The following is a 25254-nucleotide window of genomic DNA, read 5'->3' as shown; positions in this document are numbered from 1 at the left end:
CCCTCTGTGCACATGTCATTAGTCGGAAAATCATCTACATGATATAAATGAAATTTTCAATGTGATCTCCGCACCTCAGCATTATGTATATTCTCAAAAAGGAAAAACATTTCTTCTGGAAGAGGAAAGCAAAAATGAGTTCTTGTTCCTCTTGTGATAATTCTAAAAGTGAGCTTACATCATCAAAAAATTCTTTGAAAGAATGCAATTCATCTCGATTTATCTACAAAAAAGCATCTTGATTCATCAGTTTTCGTCTATCTTTTTGTCGGATCAAATTGCCAAAATTATCTTAGCATACTAGTATGGGTGTACATGGCCGGATTGGTTTGAGTTTTTCAAATATCAAACCAAATCATTTGTGTCAGATTTTTAAATTTATAAACCAAGCCAAACCAATAAAACTCGGATTTTTCAGTCTCGGATATTTTTGAGTTTTTTGGATTTTCGGCTTTCGGTAAAGTATTCATACGAACATATAATTTACTTGTACTTCAAATATTTCTTTAGTCCTACCAAAAATACAACTATCTAAGGTGTTTCTTAAGAAAATAACACAAAATATGATATGATTAATGACACTAAAATATCCAACAAGAATAATAATAATGAAATCGCGTAAAACAAATATTGCAAATTAACAAATCATAATGAGAATGATCATAAATTAAAAGTACTAAATCATGCTAAAATAAGTTTAATAAGTATTAGTTACATGACTAAATATTAAAGGAAATTAAAATTAGATTATGTATTTTAATTGTCTAAACCAATGTAAAACTAAAGAACAAATATTCAATATTATTGTCATTCTTAGTAGGCGTTTGGCCATGTGATTTTACGCTAATTCCATCTCATGATTCTATATCATGAGAGGTGATACCATATTCTCCAAAAAACCATGATATGGAATTACATGGTGATTCCATATCATGATGAGATATTTTAATACAATAATTGATCCATGNTCATGATTCATGAGAAGGATCAAGGGGTATATGGTTTATTCTTTTCAACTTATCTCCATTTTCCAGAAATCATCTTTTCTGAACTTGCATGTCTTCCCTCTGTGCACATGTCATTAGTCGGAAAATCATCTACATGATATAAATGAAATTTTCAATGTGATATCCGCACCTCAGCATTATGTATATTCTCAAAAAGGAAAAACATTGCTTCTGGAAGAGGAAAGCAAAAATGAGTTCTTGTTCCTCTTGTGATAATTCTAAAAGTGAGCTTACATCATCAAAAAATTCTTTGAAAGAATGCAATTCATCTCGATTTATCTACAAAAAAGCATCTTGATTCATCAGTTTTCGTCTATCTTTTTGTCGGATCAAATTGCCAAAATTATCTTAGCATACTAGTATGGGTGTACATGGCCGGATTGGTTTGAGTTTTTCAAATATCAAACCAAATCATTTGTGTCAGATTTTTAAATTTATAAACCAAACCAATAAAACTCGGATTTTTCAACCTCGGATATTTTCGAGTTTTTTGGATTTTCGGGTTTCGGTAAAGTATTCATACAAACATATAATTTACTTGTACTTCAAATATTTCTTTAGTCCTACCAAAAATACAACTATCTAAGGTGTTTCTTAAGAAAATAGCACAAATATGATATGATTAATAACACTAAAATATCCTACAAAAATAATAATAATGAAATTGCGTAAAACAAATATTGCAAATTAACAAGTCATAATGAGAATGATCATAATATAAAAGAACTAAATCACACTAAAATAAGTTTAACAAGTATTAGTTACATGACTAAATATTAAAGGAAATTAAAATTAGATTATGTATTTTAATTGTCTAAACCAATGTAAAACTAAAGAACAAATATTCAATATTATTGTCATTCTTAGTGTTGAATTGATTTTCTTTTTTGCATTAGTATTAATTTGACTTTGATTTAAGCTTTTATTATAATCACCAACATCTGTGAACTATAATCTTTATTGGACCATTCAAAATTCTAAATTTCAAACTTGAAGTACTATATTAAAAGATAAAAACTATGAAAAAGTATAAGAAATATTTAAAAATTATATCAAAGTAAATATTTTTATGTATAAAATAAAATTTTAAAATTTTATATATTATGTCGGATTGGTTTGGTCTCGGGTTGGTTTTTTTTAGTTAAAACCAAACCAACCAAATATAGTCGGATTTTTTTTCCAATACCAAATAGGCTTGCCGAGAGCGGACCTTTTTGGATATATAATTCAAGTCTAGAGTAGAGTTACAGGAAACAAAAGCCATCGATATTCCCTTACTTCTCAAGTTTTGAATTTTATGAGCCCTTCGATTCTATCCCATAATCAAATCTCTCTAATAAATATCTCGTCGATGATTTCATATTATTTAAAATCTTCATGACCCCTACATACTAGTAACTATTCATGTTTTAAATGAAATAAATGTATATGCAAATACATGTCATATAACTACTAACTTGATATAAACACTCCGTACGAATGAAGTTTTATCAACTGAAAGCTATTTTGAATAACTACGAACGGAGGAACCATCTTACAAAGAAAGTCTTTAAATTACTGTGCACTCTGTTTTGTTTGACTTGGCCCTCTACTTACAGTTGTTCTTTCTGTATTAATTTTATTAATTAACTAGTAAATGGGCCCGCACTTTGCGCAGTTATAACATTCTTCTTTAAAATTNTGGGCCTACGGTTCTCTTTTATGTATTTATATGATTTCTTTGGGACTAACACTTTATTTTAACAAAAAAGAGCGCACAAGTTTGCACGCAAAACTCGCAACTTCCATCAGACAGTAGCATAAATTTGCCTACAACATGCCCATGGATGTAGTTTCTTGAGACTGAAGGTCTGCATTTTTTGTCTAAACATATACATAGATTGGTAACTTGTTGAACTGTTGATAATCCAAAGGGAGATGTTCTTTCTTGATTATCCAAAATTAAATAGCTGTTGCTAATTTACAAGGCCTATGGACTTTGTAGAAGTCCAATAATGGTGATTAAAGAATTCCATCTCTGCAAGAAATTTCCACAGGCAAGCAAAATCCACTCCATCAAGCAACTTCAATACATGGCATCATCTGCAATCAAGGGCAATAAGAAGTAGTAACAAATACTGCTGCATCAAATAAAAGAAGAAAAGAAACTGCAAATCGGACCATACCATTATTATCTTCATTCATGTTGTAGTCGTCTTCATCATCATCGTAATCATAAAGATTCTGTACAGTTGTTCAAGAGTTTCAATATACTTAAGCCTAGTACATACTTTGTAGAGAATGTCACTTTATGATGTTGACCTATGTATACAAACAATTGGCAAGTAATGCAAGTATAATTCAATCTAAAGGAATATACAAAGCATTCTGATTTCAAATTTACTTAAATATGGCTGTCAAGTTAAGGAAGCAAAAGGTTCTCCCACATACCTGATTGTAATCTCCGTCATCACTAAATTCTTCTTCCTCATCTGCAGTCTTCTCCTCTTGTTCTTCGTCCTCATCTTCACCATCTTTTTTCTTTTCATCATCACCCTAAGCATTTGCAGTGAAAAAGAAACATAACAATCAAAAGATAAACATTGCAGTAGACAAGTTAACTTTTTGTCTAAAACACCTCGAAGTAAACATTTTTTTTATATACATAGAGGTTTAACCTTAGACTTTAGATCAAGCTTCTCCAAAAGATCCAATTTTTGCATGTCTGTCACCAAAAAACAATTTCATGAGCTCGATAAATTACAACAAACGGAAGGCAAAGGAGAGAAAATCATCCGCTTTTCTTTTCAACGTGACAACTTCTTTTGGATAGGTAGTTGTAGTCCAAATACAAGGAACTTACATGACTTACAAGATCATTGAGAACCCTAGCCCATCACCAAAGCACATACCCACTTAATGAAACATATCACAAGTTGAGAAGAGCTTTCTTTTGAGCAGGGTCACGCAAATAGCTAAAGTTGTACAATCGTTTCACAGGCTTGTCAATGTACAAAGAGAAGTATAAGGAGTCCAAGAATCTGTCTATTGACAAATTAATGTTCAAAGGAAAAAGATGGACCAGATCTCTTTCCCCGGTAATAAGATAAGCTTGTTCAGCACTCATAAATAGGTCGCCCTCACCAGATCATGAGCTTCTTGGGATGCATAGAACCAATGCAATCTCACTCTTAAGAAATCTTTCAAGTAGAAAAGATACAAAATAAAGTTGTAGAAGAAAAGAATCAACTCCTTTCTGTTTTTGATAAAAGGTAAGGATTAGTCTCCTTTTTTGTTTTATCTTCTGTTTCTTTTTTATCGTCTTTGCCTCTTTGTTGGCATCCAAACTGATCAAGTACATTGTGTCTACAGAAATTGACAAAGATACAATGTGCATTGTGCATATCACATGAGCTAAACCAAGGTTCCAAGCCCAGCTTGGCGTCTTTAAAGAGCTCTTCCTCTGATCAATGGATTGATTCACTCAACTTGAAGCAATTATGCCATATGCAAGCAATAGGATGTTCAGGTACTAATTGCAAATGATCATTATTTGGGTGTCGCCAAGTACATTTGGTACAAAGCCGACCTCTGCCAGGCAATGTGTTCATGATGCTTTGCTAGAGGTTCTGATGCAGGTTATTCAAACAGTTCGGCTATAAATCAATACTTCTATTACCAAAGTGTCAAGACTTTTTTTTTGGATAAGGTAAATAACTTTATTAACAAACCAAAGTGTAAAGATTTTATGCAAGGTATGTTCAGAGAACATGATTTGCAACTCAACAGTCAACACTTAAGAAGATCTACGGAATGTCCATATATGAAAGAGAAAGAAAGGGAATAATGCTAACCATTGGGATTGAGGCGTAGTTGTTGTTGTATGAAATAGAAGGGAAAATCAAACAGGTTTTAGATCTACTATTGAATAAATAAGATAGAACATAAAGATATCCTCCAAAGGTTCCATAGCAACATTACGCACATCAGAAGCTTTAGGTCAAATTTTGACCAGGGGTTGCATTCGTGCTTCATGCCACAAATTCTTCAATAACTGTCCTCGGTCTATACCATTAAACAACCATTTCATGAAGCTTTGCAGACAACAAAGACCAAACAGCAAGAAAGAAAGATAAGTCATGGTACTTTACCTGACTCTGGGTTCCAACGCACTCTTTTTGCAGCATGACTCTCCTCCGTTCCACCTATTATATTTATAATCATAAAAGCATTTAAGTAAGCAAAGAAAATAGGTTCAAGCGATCTGAATAAGCAACATGTCAAAGAATTTAAAGAATGAAGGAATACAAAACCTTTAGCTACTTCTGCAGGAACATGGGCAGAATCCATCCTTATGGAGTGCGTCAATGGTGGCTTTGACTTGTCCCTCTCCAAGCTCCTATCCGAAAATCTTTCTATATCCATTCGTTTCGTTTCTAGAAACATAATTTGTGATGTACAGAAGATCAGAAATCTGAAACTAGCAAAGGTTCATATAAAGTAACATGTAAAATCTGAAGTTCTGAATGTCAGATATGGAATAACAAGTCATTAATGCAGAGGGGGGTATGCCAGCTATATAAGATCAGAACTTTGATACTATGCAGTATGGACATAAGCCAGAGCATCAAATAATCCATAATCATAGTATCAATTATAAGATAATGCAGAAAGAGAGATTAATTTTCAAAGACTCAGTAAGATTGATCAGTCTAACAGAAAATGTTTTCCAAACTGTACTTGAAATGAATCACCTGTACCACGTGTTTTTTTCTTTCAGAATTATGTAGCTTCCCTGATTTGCATTGTAGACCTTCATAAATTCTCAGGAGGAAAAATGTAAGAAAGGAATCTTCAAAAAGAAAAAGAAAACTCTGAAAGAAGGGTCCATGATGAGTACTTGAAACGACAATCTGCTCGTATTGCAGCATGCATAAAATACAAGTATCAGATAAGGTAGAATACAGGGCTAAGAGCTTAAGAGTTCGCTCTGCAGATGCCAGGATAGTCATGGCCCTGCACGTTTGGGTTGATACAAAATGATAGTGACAATCATTTACAGATGGTTAATAAGTGGCTTTATCCATTCCTAAACAAGTGGTATGACATTTCCTCAGAAAAAGTAGTAAGAATTCAAAAATTTGAATCCTTACTCTTCAAAACATCACTTTCCTCAGCCAAATAGTAAGGAGAGGAGTTCCAATACTTCTGTAAATTTGCCTGCCAAATTGCCAAAGTTATCCTTTCAGTGACACAAGATGCATTAACCAAGTTCTCAACTTCCTGCAAATGGCAGAAAGGTTCAAATTGTGTTATCTGCAAACCAGCTGACCACATTAAGCTAAAGTTAAGAACATTTTCAACCTTTCATCTTAATATACTTTAAATAGCAAGAGATCTATCTTCATCAAGCTCAAAAGTTGATCTCAGCTGACAGGCTGAATCGGATTACATCTACCAACAAACTATGAGCCAGGTTAAATCAACTAAACTAACAGTGGCCAAGTTCTCAACATCCAGTAACACGTAAGTGATAGGACACATTAATCAGGGTTCACATCAAATGTTTTCACTTGAATATAAAATATACTGTACAACACCAAAAAACAGAAATTCTACACGAACTTCTCATGTCATAGGCACATGCACAAAAGTTCCATTACTAAGTAAAATCTGTCAGAAATAGTTAATCAAGGGACCAAAGTTACAAGTAAAATAAAACGTCACTTGCAAGGAAAAAGGAAATCCTTGGGCTTAAGAAATTCTCCAATATACCAATATGTAAAAGTTTCAATATGTTAACATAATGTACAAGGCTATTTTTACAGTATTATAATAATGCTGCCATATTACACCTATTAATAATGATAGGCTTGCATAGAAAGAAAGAAAATTGTCCATATCTCTTCCTAATGTGGCATAATAAAGTACTGCTTTCCATTAACTTCTCCCTGAATTTATTCCAGGTGTCTAGATTTTGTAATCAAATTATGTACTCAGACATCAAAACAGGCCAGACATCTTTTTATTCATCATCATAAAAACTCTCATATCAGCCAACTGCAGTTTTGAGTACAGCATTATTGCAGGTGCTCAACTTCCAAGGATAAACTTCAGTACGAGAAAATCATCCTTTGGAACGCCACTTCTCCTATCCAACAAAAAATTTAATCTCTTACGTTAGCACGAATTTTTACAACTTCAAAAGTTGGAAAAATTCACCCATTTTCCAAAATCAATATATTAATCAACTATGATGATCCATACGGCTTTATTTATGTGGTATACAGATGATTCATTATGTTTTATCTAACACTGCACCTATATTCAAACTTGTGACCAAGCTCATTAAGCAATGTTACCCATCCAGAAACATATAGTTCGTGTGAAGAATATAACAATAACGAGACAAGGGATTTCACTTACAGCAAGAAGTTCAAACGAGACTTGCTTAGCCAGCCCCTGACCCCGACCCCGACCTCTGTAGGCCATTAAATCAAACCCTGTATCATGGCCCATAAAAAAGATTAATACAGTGTTAACCGGGAAAAAAAAGAATCAGTAATTACAACACAAATCTTTTGTTGCTTAACCAGTAGGATAAATACTTATATGGGTATACATGATTCAGTTCGAGTCAAAAAAAAATTCAAACAAAACATGATGGTGATCATTCAATTTCAACGCCACAATACTAGTTTTTTTCCACCATCAAAATACAACTAACTAAACTTACAACAAGCAAAGCACCAATGGAACTTGACGAACAAAGCTGACAAGTTTCTTCTTCTTTTTGGTGCAATGCGGTGCTCGCCTAGGGTTTTCTTCTTCGTTTTTTTCTACTCTGTTTTCCTCTGCGCTTTGATTTCTTGGATTACAAGTTTATAAAACTGTTATATTAAGGAAACGGGTTAATGGTTATGTTTGTCGGGTCATTTGTCAAATTTGATTAGCTCTAATGCAACCATCCAATATGATTGAATATAAATTAGAACAAAAATGGTTAATCTAATTGAATTTATCTTACTTTTTATATTAAAAAATTATATTTTAAGTAAACGTGTATGTGTAGTTCGTTCAAGTAATCTACTAATATAAAAAAAAATTATCTATTAAAGTTTGGACAAATTAAAAGAAATTACCTATAGTATTTTTATTTTTATTTGTCAAACCTAAAATTTTATAAATTCTCAACCTACTCCATTATAGATACTCATACATTAAATTGTTTCCATATGCTAACAATAGCATTTATTAAAAAAATGATTAAACACCTAACTATATGAGGTACTTCTTAGTTTCCATATGCTAGCAGTAGCATTTATTAAAAGAAAATACTTAAATATGTCATCAAACTTTTAGAAAAAGCTTATTAATTATGTTATTTGTTAAAAATTTAGTACATCAATGTCATTGCTGTCAAGGGCTTGAAATTTCTTCAAAATTTTAAAATTTCGACATTTTTTAATGATAGAATTTTCTCCAAAATTTGAAATCATTTGAAATTTTGAACATAAATCGACTCAAAAAAATACTAGGGAACAAAGATCTAATGTCAAATACAACTACAAAAACACGACTCAAAGCATGATTTTCATTTTTCTGGAATTTTTTTAATACCAGTGAATTTTTTGAACTCTACAAATGATTTTTAGAATTTTGAATTTTTTAAAAAATAAACTAATGATGTAGCCGAAATTTGAGATGATTTCGTAAACAATTGAAAAAATGTTGAAAATTTGGGAGTTGTTTATGTTCTCCATGTGTTCTTGGTGTTCATAAGCAAAAAGGAGCAAAAAGAGTACATTTGATCCAAAAACTCCAATTGAAAAGGTGTTAAACGTTGTTTGGGGTGTAAAAAATGATTTTGCAAAATCAGAGTTAAAAAAATGGCATGGATGAGTCTTTTCTTTAACGATAATGGCATAGATGAGCTAAATATTTAACGGATGACATAAATGAGCCTTTTTTGAAAGTTTGATGACATAATTGAGCATTTTTCCTTTATTAAATGAAAATGAACAAACACCCAACTATCTGAAGTATGCATATATAATTTTGTTTTGATAAAAATATTTCTCTGGTTAAGTAGATTTTGAAATTCTAACTAAATAAGTTGCAAATATTATAAAAGCTCTTTTTTCTTTAATACATTTAATTGAAAGTAGTCTTATTAGGAGGGATAAAATTAGATTTGAAAATATTGCAATTAAAATGAGAGTAACATCAATTGAGAACAATATGTAGAAAGCGAGACTAAAATAATCAAACACGTGAATAAGAGTTAAGTGAATGTCTAATGTAGAGATGTGAGAGGAGTCATGAATGATCTCAGAAAATGCATGTCGAAAAAATATTTGAGAGAAATGATTAGATAAGACATATCACAATTTCAATTTAGCGATGACATAATCTTATATAGGAGACTATGAAAGACACAAATTAGGAGCTGGTATAAGTAGTCGTGTGTTGTCTCACCTATCCTTACATGCTAGTAGTAGTAGCAGTACTATTGTAGTTTATTGTTGTTTAATTTCTACTAGTAATATTTATTGATTTTTTGTACTTCAGTCATAGTATTATTTTGTTATAGATATTGTTCCTTTTTTGGGAAATCTTTTATCGTGCTGTCTTTTCTATTTTATTTTGTTTTTTTCATCTATAAAAATAATGACTTACTAGTTCCCATTTCCAAAAATATTTTGCCATCTCCATAAGATACACGTTCACACCATATCTTTGATTCTTTTCCCAAGAGTTGATCAAACTATAGTTTCGTTATACTATGTACTAGACAAATGTTAATACTTTCCAATATTTTCGAAGACCAAATAATTATTATTTTTTTAAATCCTAATTAGTAAATAAAAATATATTCTCACCTCAATTTACAACATAATACTTGTATATCGTATATATATTTCTTTTCATATCAATAGCATTAATATTATTTTAATAATTTTTGTCCTTCCGTTTTTATTACTATATGTTATTTTCGATATTTTGATTATCATATTATTTTACTATTATCACCATTCCTTTTTAAAAACAAATTAATAATCCACACAATAATGTTTTCCCTATGCCTTTTTACTTATGTAGTTTCCTTTTCAAACTATTTTGATATGTGTTGTCTATTTGAGCCGAAGGTCTTTTTGAGTCAATCGTTCTACCTCCACGAGATAACACTTAGGTATACGTACACTCTTCACTATGGGTATTTACGATTTGAAATTTTTTTTGATCCAAATCAAAATCGAATCAAATCAATTAAAATATATTGATTTCAATTTTAATTTGATTGGAATAGTTATAATATTAACTTGTATATGCCTTCATCAAAATTTATTTATAATTTAAAGGGGTAATGAAATCAACTTGGGGCATAATTCAGTTATTGACTCTTTCGATTTTGATTTTATTTTTTCTACTTCGGTGAACTCAACTAAAAAAAAAAAAAGGTACATTATGGTGAACGGGGTGGACAATTATTACTTGGAGAACTCTTTTATTTTTTTATTCTCCCACTCTATCTTTAATTTATTTTAATTTATGATTAATAACTGAATCATAATTGTTAATAACCAAATCAATAAATATATATTACATTTGGTTCAGTTTCAATAATTTAAAACCCGATTAACTAATTTGATTTCGATTTTAACCAATAATCGATTCAAACCAACTCATGAGCAACACTATTCTATACTCTCTTAACTCATAAAATTACATTAAATATATTATTATTATTGATTTCTTCTAAATTATTGTTATAATTTACAATATATCATTTAACTGTAATGCAAATTAATATAATCCCCCCTAGAGACACCAAACTTTATCCTCATTAATCAATGTTTGTATTGCTTAACAAAGTAAATTAGATTTTAAGTTATATATATTATTATATTTAAATGTACTTTAGCCTGCAAAAGCATATTAGTGGAGTATATGCTTATCAGGTAGTCAACAAGTATCTATCGGTTCATATTTACCAGTAACTTAATTTCAGAATAAATTTGTAGTTTTACTTGTTATTTTTGACATTTCAAGAAATATTTTCTGTTTTTTTTTCCATATTTTACGCTTAACATTGAATACTATTCTTCAAATTATTTTTTAAGATCAAATACTAAAATATCAATTAATACGAATAATGTGGTAAAATATCATATCAATAATTGTTTTTTAAATGGGTATGTCAAGTCAAATAGTGATAAATAAAAATGAACGGAGAAAGTACTCATCAATCATATAAAATTAGTATGTAATATTTTTCCCCACTCAATATTCAATACTCTCTCTATCCCTTTTTACTTGTCAAATTTTGACTTAACACACCTATTAAAATGATAGTACTTAATTGATATAACGAGTTTACCATTTTATCCCCATTAATTAATAGAGTCTTAAACATATTAATCACTACATTTTTCAAAGACTAATATTCAATGTTAATAAATTGAGGGTATAATAAGTTTTTTTTTTAACATGTCCTTCTTTGATTTGTGGGAAATCAAATTAGAAAATATTTAATAAGTAAATATAAATGGAAGAAGTATCCACATCAAAGTCCGATTTAAAACCTCTAATTAAGGATGAATAATTCATCCACTGCACCACCTTCTCTGACGCGGTAATATATTTACATATAAATCTAAAAATTCAAGTAAATATAGTTCTCTAAAATTTGTTTGGCAGCACCTTAACGGCCATACTAGAGGAGGACGATATTNTACACTCAATAAAACACAATATATCAAACCCCTCTGACCATTGACCATACTTATGTGGCATTAAGATGGTTGAGTTGGCAAGAGAGTGAGGCTACACACCTATTAAGGCAAGTGAACATCATATTTAAATTTAAAAAAATATTTAAATTATAATTGAATAAAATAATAAACTTAAAAAAGAAAAAAAAATCATTCTTCTTCAACAAATCCATCTGCTTTTTCAGCCATCCATCCTTGCCCAACCCCTTTTTTTTCTTTCTTCCATCTTCTTTGGCAAAATGGTCTGGTACACCAGAGGCGGCGAGGAGCCTTTGTACGCCGGAGACAATGAGGGGTTTCTTGGCCTTCTGGTACACCGGAGAGGATGGAGAGCATAGGGGGTCCCTAGTGGTTCGCAGCAGTCGGCAATGGCGAGGAGCTGGTGGGGCGATTTGTGGAGGTTGGAGAAGGAGGAAAGAAAAATGGTGAGGGTGTGCGATGAAGATGGAGACTGGTGAGGGAGATCGTATTTGTGGTCTCGCCGATAAGAGGAGTGGCAGCAGCAGCAACTTTCTCCGGCAGTTAGGCCATTTCACGGTGAAAATGGAAGATGATTCTAGGAGACTCAAACTTTTAATATAAAATAATAAATTAAAATTTAATTTGTCAAAATTGCATCAAAACTTTATGATTTTCTTTTGTCAAAAAATAAATTATTATAAAAAGGGATAAAAAATGATGTGGCAAATTTTATCTGACATGGAGTGTGACATCAGCGCGATTGAGAGTCACGATGTGTTGAAAGGGTTCAACAGGTTGAGTTTAGATGGGTTCAAGGGTCCAGATGACAAAGAGGTAAGTAGAAGGGTTCACAATACAAACGCATACAAGTACAAGGGTCCACTAGACCATTTTGCCATCTAAAAATTCAAGTAAATATAGCTCTCTAAAATTTGTTTGGCAGCACCTTAACGGCCATACTAGAGGAGGACGATATTTGAGTAGGTCCCACTTGATATGAAAGTATTCCTAATGTTTCAGCCACGTGTCAGTATGTTACAGTAGTGGGCCCCACAGTAAATTCCTGCAAAATTTCTCTATACTTTCCTTCTTCCTCACGAGACGTTTATGTCCTTTCTTCCTCCATCTCTCTCAACAAATTCTCCTAATTTTTTGTATTAAACATCTCAATTTTGAATTTCCCAAATAAAAAAGAATCTAAATTTCAAAACTTTTATTGTTTAATTTTCTTAAGTGTGAAGAAAAAGAATTAGGTATATTCCAAGATTAATTTTTTTTAGAATATATCTGAAATTTATCTACTTTTTCATGATTCACAATCTGTCAGATCCGAAAATCACTCGATTTGTAGGTTTGGACTAACCCATTTTGATTTTTTCTTTCTTTCTGTTATTTTTTGTTGTATAATTTTGCTTTTCTTGTTGTATTTAGTTATTTACTGTGTGATTTGAATTGAAATCATTTGTTTTTTAGCAAGAAAATAACTGCAGGAAGTTCGGTAAAGCAATCCTGGAATTGGAGTTTATTGTGTCAAGATTCATTTTTAGTACATAATTTCACTTACATTCTTGATTTTCTTACAATGTGGGTTGGTGTTAGGTGAGGGTCCATATATTCTGGGATCTGGGGTTGTTGGGATTCTTGTTTTACGTTGTTTGTGCGAATTTTCCTGACCCCATTTGGAACCTAAAGATTACTAGTCTTTCTTTGAGGTACCAATCCATTTTTATTTAATCAAGAAGCTTGTAGATATATTGTTTTCTTGATTGGGATTTGAGGTTGGGGGTTAATTTTTGGAGTCTTTGGTGATTTGTGAGAAATGCTGGTTGGGATTCAGCTAAATGCCGGAGAAACTGCGTGAAAATGGATTGAATTTTGTGTTAAGATTTGGATATTGTGGGGATTGCATTGATTCTTATTTAGAAAGAGGGAGCTTTAAATTTGGATATCATGGGATGTGTTTGCTCAAAGGGGGTTTCTGTTAAAAAGAATGGCAGGAAACGAAATAAGGAGAAAGAAAAAAATAAATCTTCATCCAAAAGACTAATTGCATCTGACAAGGATGAGGATGTTTTGGTGGATGTTGATATTGGTGGCAATGATGCGACTACGAGGCTTATATCAACAGAGCCAATTGAGAAAAGTGCAGGTTCCACCCCACCTGCTTGGGATGAGGGAGAGAAGAAGCCTATGGTTTTTGAGAAACCTGAAGTGCCAAAGGTGCAAAGTTTGGCAGCAACAAATGCCACCGAGGTTGGAGAACAACCTCAGATAAATAGAATATTCTGTGTTCGGAATGGAGTTGATGGTGCACAAGTTGTTGCTGGATGGCCATCATGGCTGACAAACGTGGCAGGTGAAGCTATCAAAGGATGGGTTCCTCGGAAGGGAGATTCATTTGAGAAGTTGGATCAGGTGAATCTGAAGCTACTATGTGCACTTGTTGCTAAATTATGGTATAAAGTTAATGAAATTGCAATTTTTTTACACAATTGCAGTTACCATGTAAGAGCAGTTTCATTCTGCTTCCAAATAAGAATTAGTGATACTCATTAATGCACCTGCTTTTGTTTCCTGTATTTTTTTTCCCATTCCAATTGATGGTTATTTATAAACAATACAGATTGGCCAAGGTACATACAGCTGTGTATTCCGAGCCAAAGACCTGGAAACTGGAAAGATTGTTGCAATGAAGCAAGTACGATTTATCAACATGGATCCAGAGAGTGTTCGTTTTATGGCTAGGGAAATTATAATACTTCGCAGACTAGATCATCCAAATGTTATGAAACTTGAAGGTCTTGTGACCTCTCGTGTCTCAGGCAGTCTGTTTCTTGTCTTTGAATACATGGAACATGACCTTACAGGTCTTGCAGCATCACCAGCTGTCAAATTTACTGAATCTCAGGTGTGTTCTTCTGTTTGCAGTCCGTGTCACTTAGATATCTTATCTAAAGGAGACAGTGGTTGATGCTTATATATATATTATATAATAAACATTACTTGCAATAAGATATAATTACTTGAAATTTCAACAATGGAATGAAATAGAGATGTGCTAACTTAAGGATATTAGACCTGATCTCACTGATGCAAATTGCGAAATAATCTTTTGTGCTAGAGTTCTACCTCAGTTAAAACCGTCTCCAACTCCATTGTCTGTTTTTGTTCAAGGGAGTATGGTTGGGCTTTCTGTTGAGTGTGTTGTAATGATCAATGCTTCAAATTTGGAGAGAGACAGCTAGATATTTGTTTCAGAATACTCAAAGGATCAATTATGCATGGCATTCATCCTGATTCTAAAGATGCTAAGTTAAGACCCGATGGAATGATGAAAAGTCTTCACTTTCTTTCTTGTCACTTTTTCATTTTTCCATGTCTACAACAACAACATACCCAGTGTAATCCCACAAGTGGGGTCTTGGGAGGGTGGTGTGTACAGACCTTAAACTGTTTCAAAAGAAATAAATTTAGGGAAGAAAAAGGGGAAACACATCTTTTCTTCTAAAGTTGAAAATATGCATGATTCAAGTAGGTGGATATGTGCCTGATTTATATTTTAAGCCCTCGTATAAAGATTCCATCCTTTAAGCACAGGTGAGAAGCTATTTAAGTTGTGTAAAATGATGAATCTTGGTATTAGTGGAGGGCAATTTTTTTTTTTTTGTAATGGTAACATTCTGTATATTAACGGGTATACTATACAAAACTGTATAGGTCTGGGAGTTAGACAGTTACAAAATAGAGGCTTGTCATTCTATGATACTTCTTACATGTTGTCTAGAACATCAAAAATATCTTCTGTTTGTACTACATTCCTGTTTACACCAAAATTTTAAAGAGCTAGGCAATTCATCTTCAGCTTCTGAATGCTGTACTGCTTGCCGTCAAAGCACCTCTAATTTCTCTCTTTCCATATAGTCCACCAATTACATGTCGGGACAATCCTCCATCTCTCCTTCTGACTGGACAAATACCCTTCGCTCCCCCAACCGTCAAGAAACCCTTGGTGTTTCCTGGCATCACCCACCTTAGTTCTCTCAGGTTAGTGAAATTCTCTAGATTTGTTGTGTCCATTTGCAGTGTAAAAAGAGATGGTTGGTTGTCTCTGCCTGTTCCCCACACAAGTAACATCTAGAACATAAGTGAAATTCCTTGCCTCTCAACTTCTCCTGTGTCAATACTGCTTCATTATCCACCTGCCAAGAGAAGGTAGGCTACTTTCAGTGGAGGCAATTTTAGATGGCTTTAATTTTGGTCTATAGACTAAAGGCAGAAAGGCCTGAGAGAAGTGGCTTAATGTTGCTCTTTCCTCTTTTGTCATATGAGGAATAAATAGGAAAAGGACTGGGGAGAAGAATCTTGGAGAAGAGCATGTTGCTCACCAAAATTGTCATAGTTTGTCTGATCTTTCTTGTTTATATTTTTATTGTTATGTATGATGGTTGCATTTCTAAAAAATATGTGTAATCTTGCAGATTAAATGTTACATTCAACAGCTTCTTCGTGGACTTGAATACTGCCATAGTCGTGGTGTCCTTCACCGTGACATCAAGGGTTCAAATCTTCTGATCGACAACAGTGGTAACCTCAAGATTGGCGATTTTGGGCTGGCAACTCTTTACCAAACCAATCAAAGGCAGCCTCTAACAAGTCGTGTAGTTACTTTGTGGTATCGTCCTCCCGAGCTTTTGCTTGGTGCTACAGACTATGGAGTGGCTGTAGATTTATGGAGTTCTGGTTGCATTGTAGCTGAATTGTTTGCAGGAAAACCTATAATGCCAGGAAGAACTGAGGTATGGTTGAAGTCACTGTTTTTGTTTCGTGTATTTGGTTATAAATAAGAATATACTGATATATCTTCTCTTGCTAATAAACCTATGCACATTTTAGGACGAGGAAAGTTCATACTGAACCTTCAATCTACCACATCTCTTTGTAAAAGTGATACATTTGAAGAACATCAACCTAGTATATTCTACCCACGTCGGGAATATGTTTTCCATGTGTGTCCTTGGTTGTTAAGTTTCTCAAGGAGTTAAAGTGGTCTGCAATGTCGCATAATCGAGTGGTAAATATGGGTTAAAAGGTTGCCACATGTTACCATATCATTGATGAACAATAAAGAATTTTCTTAGCTTTTGCTCTTTAGTTCCAGCCACTTGAGTGTATCATACAATTGTTAGTCTAGCAGCAACTTCTTTTAGACGAATGTTGTTTTCGCCTTTAAGCACCTTGGGAACTTAGGGTACTCTCCCTAGTCCTTTCTTTTCAAAACAGTATGAATCATATTATGCTTGCAAGGTACTCATACAAAATGCACTAGTCAAATTCTATCAAAGAAAGAAATGCATTAGTCACTTCTGCATTCTGCCAACTTTGTTGTACACCATTCCATATTTAACCAAACAAAATGTGCATCTCGCTCTATTATAGCTTATCATTTCTCTTGGTGCATGTATTATCATTGTACGCATAGCTGATGTGCATTTAAAAATGTGTTCCAGAAAAGGGGTTTGGGTGGGCTTGGGATTGGACAGGTTTCCTGACCAGCATCCCTTGTCGGTCAGGAAATGACCATTCAATAATGACTCATTGGATAAGCTGTTATGCAGGTGGAACAGCTACATAAGATCTTTAAACTTTGTGGTTCACCATCCGAAGAATACTGGAAGAAATCAAAATTGCCACATGCGACGATCTTTAAACCTCAACAGCCATATAAGCGCTGCCTTGCCAACATATTCAAGGACTTCCCTTCATCAGCTTTAGTACTTTTGGATTCTCTCCTGGCTTTTGAACCTGAGTATCGGGGTTCTGCTACTTTGGCACTTCAAAATGAGGTAAGCCTTAGTTTATAGATTGTGAATAGCTTGTTTTATCTTCTCAGAGAGCTTTTTAGTTCCTCAAATCAGGAAGTCAATTTATTCAGACGTCTTTTTCCATATCAGCAATCTTTTCCCTTTCTGGGAACTGAAGATCTTGTCTTCATTGTATTTGGATCACTTCTATGCATATGCTAGTAAAATGTTGTATGATGCAGTTCTGGATACGAATCATGTGGTTATAGATATCTGAAAATTAAGCATAGTGAAGAAGTTTCTAGTGGTTGGTGGTTTGATTTGCTGCTTATGGTGTTTCACCCTCTTTATTTCTTTATACTGTTTATATATTTTAATGTTTGGGTTCTCTGTTCCAGTTCTTCACAACAAAGCCTCTTCCTTGTGATCCATCATCTTTACCTAAGTACCCTCCAAGCAAGGAATTTGACGCTAAGATGAGAGATGAGGAAGCAAGAAGGTACTCATTACTGATTTCTCTTCTTTTAATACAAATAGATTGATTGACATACAATTTCTTTTAATTACTTGCGCTTTATTTATCTGATCTTGTCCTTAAGGATGTTTTGTTACATTTTTGTTGATTCTTCTCTACCATTTATTTAAATCTAGTATGCTGGAATTTTTCCCATTAATCAATAAAGATATTACTTCCTCTAGAGAAAAAGTAGGCTGTCTTGTTGTATATTTAGTATATTGAGGATTTGGTGTCTCTTAGATATTACTCCCTCCGTCCCATTTTATGTGGCACCCTTTCCTTTTTAGTCCATCCCAAAAAGAATGTCACCTTACTATAATTAGAAACAATTTAACTTAAAATACCTCGTTTATCCTTAATGAAATGATTTTCAACCACACAAATATCTAAGAATTTGTTTTAGACCACAAGTTCCAAAAGTCTTCATTTTTTTCTTAAACACCATGCCAAGTTAAATGGTGCCACATAAAATGGGATGGAGGGAGTATGAGAAAAGGTCTGATAACTTTTTCTTCGCCCAAGCAAAGGCATCCAGCTTGCATTTTGCAGTCATGGTCCTGCAGGTGTTCATCATTCCAGCCTAGTTTTCGACCTCATTAACCAAATCAAAGAGCCTTATATTTCAGTTGACTCAACAGCTTTTAACGTGTTGTTGTTAACCAATACTGTGTTCTGACTTGTCTAATAGTCTCGGTTCAAGAAATTCTCTTGAACTGAAGACCTTCTTTTGTTCTCATTGAACTGGAGATTGTTTGCTTTCATTTTCACTTTATTGAGCAATATTCTGTTTCTAGGCAAAGAGGTGAAGGTACAAAAGGATCTGGCATTGAATCTTGTAGAAAGGCTGCAAAACAGTCAAAAGCAGTACCAGCACCTGACGCTAATGCTGAGTTACCAGCATCCATACAGGTTTTTTCCTTAGACACCAATAACATATTTTAGCTTTTCTTTATCTACATTATGTTCACCTTTAAGCTGAGTGTAAGATTCGCATATAATCTGGATTTCTATGGCATGTAGAAGAGGAAACAGCAGTTAAATCCCACAAGCGTTAGTGAGAAGTACAATCATGAAGAAGATGGCGGCCCTGTTTTCCCTTTTGATCCCAGCAGAGGATCTTTAAATAATGGCCATTTATCACAAGTCAGTGATTCTGGAAATTCCATAAACACAAATACCAATGGACTTGGTCCTCTTATGAGTTCTCAACAAGCATTTGATTCTTCAATATTTGGAGAATTAAGTGCTCAAAAATCCTTCAGACCTCACGGTGCAGCTGCACATTTGTCCAGGTTCTCCAATTCAGTTGCAGCTCATGGTAGTTCAAGATATGATATGAGCAGGGAGGTCAGTACCCACTCACAGTGGCCTGAAGAGCATACGACTGGGACGTATAATCAGCTTAATGATTCTGACTCATCCTACTCTCTTTTGGGGAAAGACTCTTCCAATAAGAAGGACAAACATACAACAGGAAAGGAGTCTGCAGTGGTAAGGAACTTCCAATTTGCTTTACGTCTTGGCTATTTTGGCCCACTTTTAGGAGTGTATTATGGTTGAAATCCTACACCACACCAAAAAATAAAAATGAAGAAAAAAACTCAATGAAAGAGAAATATACTCACAGAAAGGATCTTCCATTTTCTGCTTTGGCTGAAGAAAAAAAAGGAGAGAGAAGCATATCACGAGTACTATCCAGTAGAGTGCCTAATAAATTTATTTTTTGTTTGCTGTAGGGTTATATTCCAAAGAAGAATCGAATCCACTACTCTGGACCTTTGATGCCACCTGGTGGAAACATCGACGAAATGCTGAAAGAGCATGAGAAACAAATTCAGCAGGCTGTCCGTAAAGCTCGTATTGACAGAAATAAGATAAGAAAAAACCTCACTGACAATGGGCAAACAGAATCGCTCTTACACTATACGACCAATGGTCGGTGACTTGTAGAGGAGCAAGAAGATGCAACCTTTTGATGTATTACAGAACTCTAGCCAATGGTAGAGTTTCATGGATCAAGGAAGCAACAATAAATCCTGACCTATGAAAATCGCAGCAGCAAGAGAAAAGCTTTACTCACATGGAACTCTCAAGTCTTTTTTGCCTATACTGAAAGTAGTACTTGGCAGAATGCACAGTATACAGTTCCAGAATCATATCCTAACCTCCTCTTGTAATGGCCCTTGGAATGAAAAGAGAGTAATTCTTTTGGTGGTGTATGTGTTGGGAAGTATTGTTGTACAGTTATACCTTGGTCAGTTCTTCATGTAAAGGATAAACATTTTTTTTTCTTTCAAATTTGTAGGAATTTTGAATATTACACAGATACATCAATTTGATGGTAGGATCTAACATTTAGTATCAAACTATCTAGTTTATATATTCTTCTCTTTTTTCATCATGGATATTGGACATAAACGTTGGTGGTAGTCACCATGTCTATGAAACTTTTACTTCTTGTTTCATTAGAAGTGTAACACTTGCAATCAATCAATGAACCTTTAACGCCAAACTAGTAGGGATCGGTTATATGAATCTTGTACATTTACCCACTCTATTCGAGTTCATTACATTCAAATACAAAAATCATATATTAAAGCTACACTAAATAAAATTCAATTGAATTATTTGTTGGTGAGAGGATTCCATAAAGCTCTTTGTGCTTCTTTCTTGCCCCATAGCAAATTGACATTCCTCTTAATATCAACAAACTCCATCACAATCAAGTAGATCTCTCTCTACCAAACCTCTTCATATCTACCAGCAACTACATTGCTTCATCCAAATTTTTCTTATCTTACATCAAAATCTTCAATATATATATCTCTTTGCCTCCTAGCTTTTAAACAAAACTTGTAATAACTCCCAAGTCAAGCATGAGGCCTAAAACACATGGTTCACTTAGCCTAAAGCTTCTTCTCATATGTGTTTTCATAGCTTTCTTACTTCTCTTTGTGTTGAGATCAACATTAACATCATCCAGTCTAAGTACATCATCATCATCAAAAAGTACTTGTTCATCACCAAAATGTAATAAAATTCCATCATCAGTAGCAAAATCACTCATTCACTACACAACCTCAGCCATCACACCACAACAAACACACAAAGAGATATTAGTAACATCCAAGATTCTAGACAAGAAATCACCTTGCAACTTCCTTGTATTTGGTCTTGGACATGATAGCCTAATGTGGCACACACTAAACTATGGAGGACGAACGATCTTCCTCGAAGAAGATGAGGCATGGATACAGCAAATCAAGAAGAGATTTCCCATGTTGGAATCCTACCATGTTGCATATGACAGTAAAGTGAATCAAGCAAATGTTTTAATAGAAGCAGGGAAAGGAACAGAGTGTACAACTATAGCTGATCCTAGATATTCAATGTGTCAACTTGCCTTAAAGGGTATGCCTAATGAAATTTATGATATTAAATGGGATATAATTATGGTGGATGCACCAACAGGATACTATGAGGATGCCCCAGGAAGAATGACAGCAATTTATACAGCAGGAATGATGGCAAGGAACAGAGAAGATGGAGAGACACATTTGTTTGTGCATGATGTGAATAGGGATATTGAGGACAAATTTTCTAGGGAATTTTTGTGTGAGGGATATATGAAGAAACAAGTTGGGAGGTTAAGGCATTTTACAATTCCTAGTCATAAGAGCAACTTGAATATGCCATTTTGCCCCTAATTATTTTTTTGTCCTCTATATTAGTCGGACTCTTGAAAAATTTCACTTGATGCATGTCAAACAGGTGTGAGAGTCTTGAGTAACATATTTTTATTTTTGTTTTAGTTTATCTCTCTTTATTTGTTCATTTTTGGAGGGGTGGATGATTGGAAGATCCTGCTGATGGATCACTGAGGATATTGTTTTTGAGTGAGGAGAGTATCAATAATACCAATAAATTGGGAATGTTATGATATTTTAGGTATAATAGAGGCAAATGAAGTTGAGACTACTTTTTTCATATAATATGTTTGGTACATAGAAGTTATTTTTTATGATTTTTTTTTTTGTAAAAATGCTTAATCTATATTTGTTTTGTTAAGAGATTCTTTAAAATAATAATAATAATAATATAGTTTTTATAGTATTTTCGTGAGAATTTCAAGTATTAGAGGTTGATAATAATATGTCACAATGGAAGCAATTGATAAGACATTCAAAGTTAAGATATTTATTAGAGAAAATGACATCCCTCCGTGAGTAAATAAGTGATTTCTCCCTTTTGATTGGGTAACCATCCAACATAAAATAATTTCCTTATTATAAGTTTTTCTCAAAAATAACTTTTTGTTATATCAAACACACCTTAATTATTTATCATTTAAGAGATTTTTTTTTTGTCAATCATGCATGATGATTTTTCTCTATGTTTTGAAAACTAGGGAAAAGAAGAATGGGATGTATTTCAATATTTGTTTGGATTGAAATAGTGGAAATGAAGAAGAAAAGATTGTTTATTTCATTTTAGATAAATTACTTATACATATTAAGGATTTTTTTTAAAAAAACACTAATTACAAAATTTGGATAAAAAAATTTCTAAATTTTATTGTATTCGTAATCAAAATAATAGTTTTATATTTAAAATCCATGCGGAATTTAAATTACATCGCTAACTCTTTGAATATACTTTAACTTGTGTATGTAAAAATTAACCTTTGAACTTTAGTTTAGTAGTAAGAGCATAATGTACGATCTATTAGTTAGTCATATCAATTTATACACATCTCAATTAATTTTATGAGATATTTGATATCTTCCATCAATAATAGATACTAAATAATTTTGTATATCAAAAATTAGACAAATGAAAAGAACGCAAATTACCTAACACATTTTTATTTATTTTTTTATAAAACAAGTAGTTGTGAATTAGGAAAGGGATAGAATTTTATCATTCTAAATGATTGGAGGAAGAATATTCATTGTTGGACAGAGTTTGGGCAAGGAATGATTTTACATAATGAAGCTTAGAGTACAAGACAAATTTCCCTTTCAAGTGACTACTTTAATAACTTACATAATGTTGACAAGATACCAAATTAAAATAATATATAGTTAACCTATCAAATCATTAATGGAAATAAATAAATTAATTAAATTGGTGCAACAATTTGGACGTGTAGTAGTCATGGCCAACCTATCCATTGCCAATTGAGTAAAAAAATATTTTCTCATCACATGGAAGACCAAACAAAGATATGTTGTTTAGGATTTGTTTTCTTTCTTCTTTTTTGTTTAGGGAAATTTAATTTGGAAAAACTTTAAGAAAATGTTTAGGATATTGTATAGAATATTCTGTTAGTTCTTCCAAAGAATCATTTGTATTTTTTGGAGAAGTATTTTAATTTTAATTTCGAAAAGTAATGTTTCTTGAAACACATTTATTATCATAATTTTCAAAAACTTTTCAACCTAAAGTTGATTGTCGATCATTTCCTTTGTAAAAGTTTGATTTAGTACCCATGCTATATTTTCATAGAATTACAGTAATTTCATATTGAAGTCGAATGAGCAAATTTTTATATAAGACATGCTAATAATTATTACTATTTATTAAAATTATTTTGTTTGTGAATTTACGATTTAGTTAGAAAATAGTACACTGCATTTACTTGACTCGATGGATGAAAGGAGAGTCCTCCAATTCATGCACAAAATCAATGTTGAATCAATAATCATCAAGAGGGTACCACCAAATGGAATCGATTGTCATGTAACTATAGATCAAATTCACCAAATAAGAAACCCAATTCCACACGATTGCTGATTCGTCAAATTTATCCACCAAGAGATTCGTAGAATTTTTGTGAATTGCATTGGGGGAAATTACCAAATTTAGACAGATTCCTTTCTAACTGCTGGGGAGAGCAACAAAGAAAATCAAATGCTCATTTTTTAATCAACACCCTCTTTTGTGGGTATGCACATACTAAGAATCCTCTCACTATCAATCAGTGGGCATCATCTATCTGGGTCTTGTTGGTATCAACAACGAGGAAGACATTTTTCTTGAGACAGAAAATCCAGGATAAACACTTTTTTCATTCGCTAAGTGTTGGATGCATACTCACATGATCAATCGATAGAATGGAGAATTGTGTGAATGATGAGACCGACCTAACCTAAAGTCAAGATTTTTCTCTCTCTTGATGGCCAATATTTTGATATTAACATTTAAAAAAATAAATAAATAATAAGTGAATCGAGCGAGGCCTACGAAATTAAGAGTTGTGCAAGCTATTTTAAGGACTTGAGGATGCCGGTAAAGATGAGCATAAACCTTACCCTATCTCTATTGAAATTATTTTCGATAAACATCCAACTTTAAAAGCATAACTAATCTTTATATTACTAATAACACGTACTAATATAATTTAAACCGAATGACACCTAAATGGAAAAGTGGTATAATCATATATATATAAAAGAGAACCTTAGGCCCGCCTACGTGACGCCACCACAAATCAGAATTCCTTGTTAATTTATTTATTTCCAAAACTAGCCTTTCCCTTTCATGAAAAGTTGTGACTTTATGAAAAGTTGTAACTTTTATTAAAAGTTGCGAATTTAATAAAGAGTTGCGACTTTTATGAAAAGTTGTGACTTTTATGAAAGATTGTGACATTTTTGAAGGATTGCACCTTTTCCAAATAGTTGTAACCTTTCTGATAAGGCACAATAAATATTTGTACACACTATCCTTTGTTGTCTATAAATATAGGAATTTCCTCTCATTTTAATAAACGAAAATTCTGAACCTCTTCTTCACAATTAAATGTTTGAGTACTTTGCTCCTATTGAGTGGCTCACTGACACCATTGCTTATGTTACAGATTCTGGTATGTATTTTTACAATCATTAATTTATACTTATGTTATTAAAGATAAATTATAAGATGTAATAATTTTTATTTTCCTTGACATTATTAATGTTTCTTACTACGTAATTTTGTATGTAAGATAATATAATATTTTAGTTTTAATAGCTGANAATTCCTTGTTAATTTATTTATTTCCAAAACTAGCCTTTCCCTTTCATGAAAAGTTGTGACTTTATGAAAAGTTGTAACTTTTATTAAAAGTTGCGAATTTAATAAAGAGTTGCGACTTTTATGAAAAGTTGTGACTTTTATGAAAGATTGTGACATTTTTGAAGGATTGCACCTTTTCCAAATAGTTGTAACCT

At 32.8% G+C, this 25254-nt stretch overlaps 3 protein-coding genes across 3 annotated transcripts; 2 read left to right on the top strand and 1 right to left on the bottom strand.

The window, feature by feature from the left end:
• Nucleotides 1–2832: 2832 nt before the first annotated feature.
• Nucleotides 2833–7493, bottom strand: LOC125844420 (uncharacterized). The gene is made up of 8 exons (XM_049523738.1): nucleotides 7413–7493; nucleotides 6140–6269; nucleotides 5300–5422; nucleotides 5138–5191; nucleotides 3665–3711; nucleotides 3438–3542; nucleotides 3173–3230; nucleotides 2833–3089 (listed from the first exon to the last, which is right to left on the bottom strand). The coding sequence occupies exons 1-8, from the start codon at nucleotides 7476–7478 to the stop codon at nucleotides 3073–3075; spliced, it is 600 nt and encodes a 199-aa protein (XP_049379695.1). The 5' UTR covers nucleotides 7479–7493; the 3' UTR covers nucleotides 2833–3072.
• Nucleotides 7494–12836: 5343 nt separating this feature from the next.
• Nucleotides 12837–20406, top strand: LOC125844338 (probable serine/threonine-protein kinase At1g09600). The gene is made up of 8 exons (XM_049523653.1): nucleotides 12837–14137; nucleotides 14346–14630; nucleotides 16201–16518; nucleotides 17338–17565; nucleotides 17922–18022; nucleotides 18835–18949; nucleotides 19061–19531; nucleotides 19777–20406. Exons 1-8 carry the CDS (start codon nucleotides 13673–13675, stop codon nucleotides 19981–19983), a joined length of 2190 nt encoding a protein of 729 aa, XP_049379610.1. The 5' UTR covers nucleotides 12837–13672; the 3' UTR covers nucleotides 19984–20406.
• A 471-nt stretch (nucleotides 20407–20877) lies between these two features.
• Nucleotides 20878–21961, top strand: LOC125844400 (glucuronoxylan 4-O-methyltransferase 1). The gene has a single exon (XM_049523720.1). It carries the CDS (start codon nucleotides 20917–20919, stop codon nucleotides 21745–21747), a length of 831 nt encoding a protein of 276 aa, XP_049379677.1. The 5' UTR covers nucleotides 20878–20916; the 3' UTR covers nucleotides 21748–21961.
• Nucleotides 21962–25254: the final 3293 nt, after the last annotated feature.

Source organism: Solanum stenotomum, chromosome 1 (assembly GCF_019186545.1).
Source record: "Solanum stenotomum isolate F172 chromosome 1, ASM1918654v1, whole genome shotgun sequence".
NCBI lineage: Eukaryota > Viridiplantae > Streptophyta > Magnoliopsida > Solanales > Solanaceae > Solanum > Solanum stenotomum.
The sequence above is the reverse complement of the archived record's forward strand: the minus strand, read 5'-3'. Positions and strand labels throughout refer to the sequence as shown.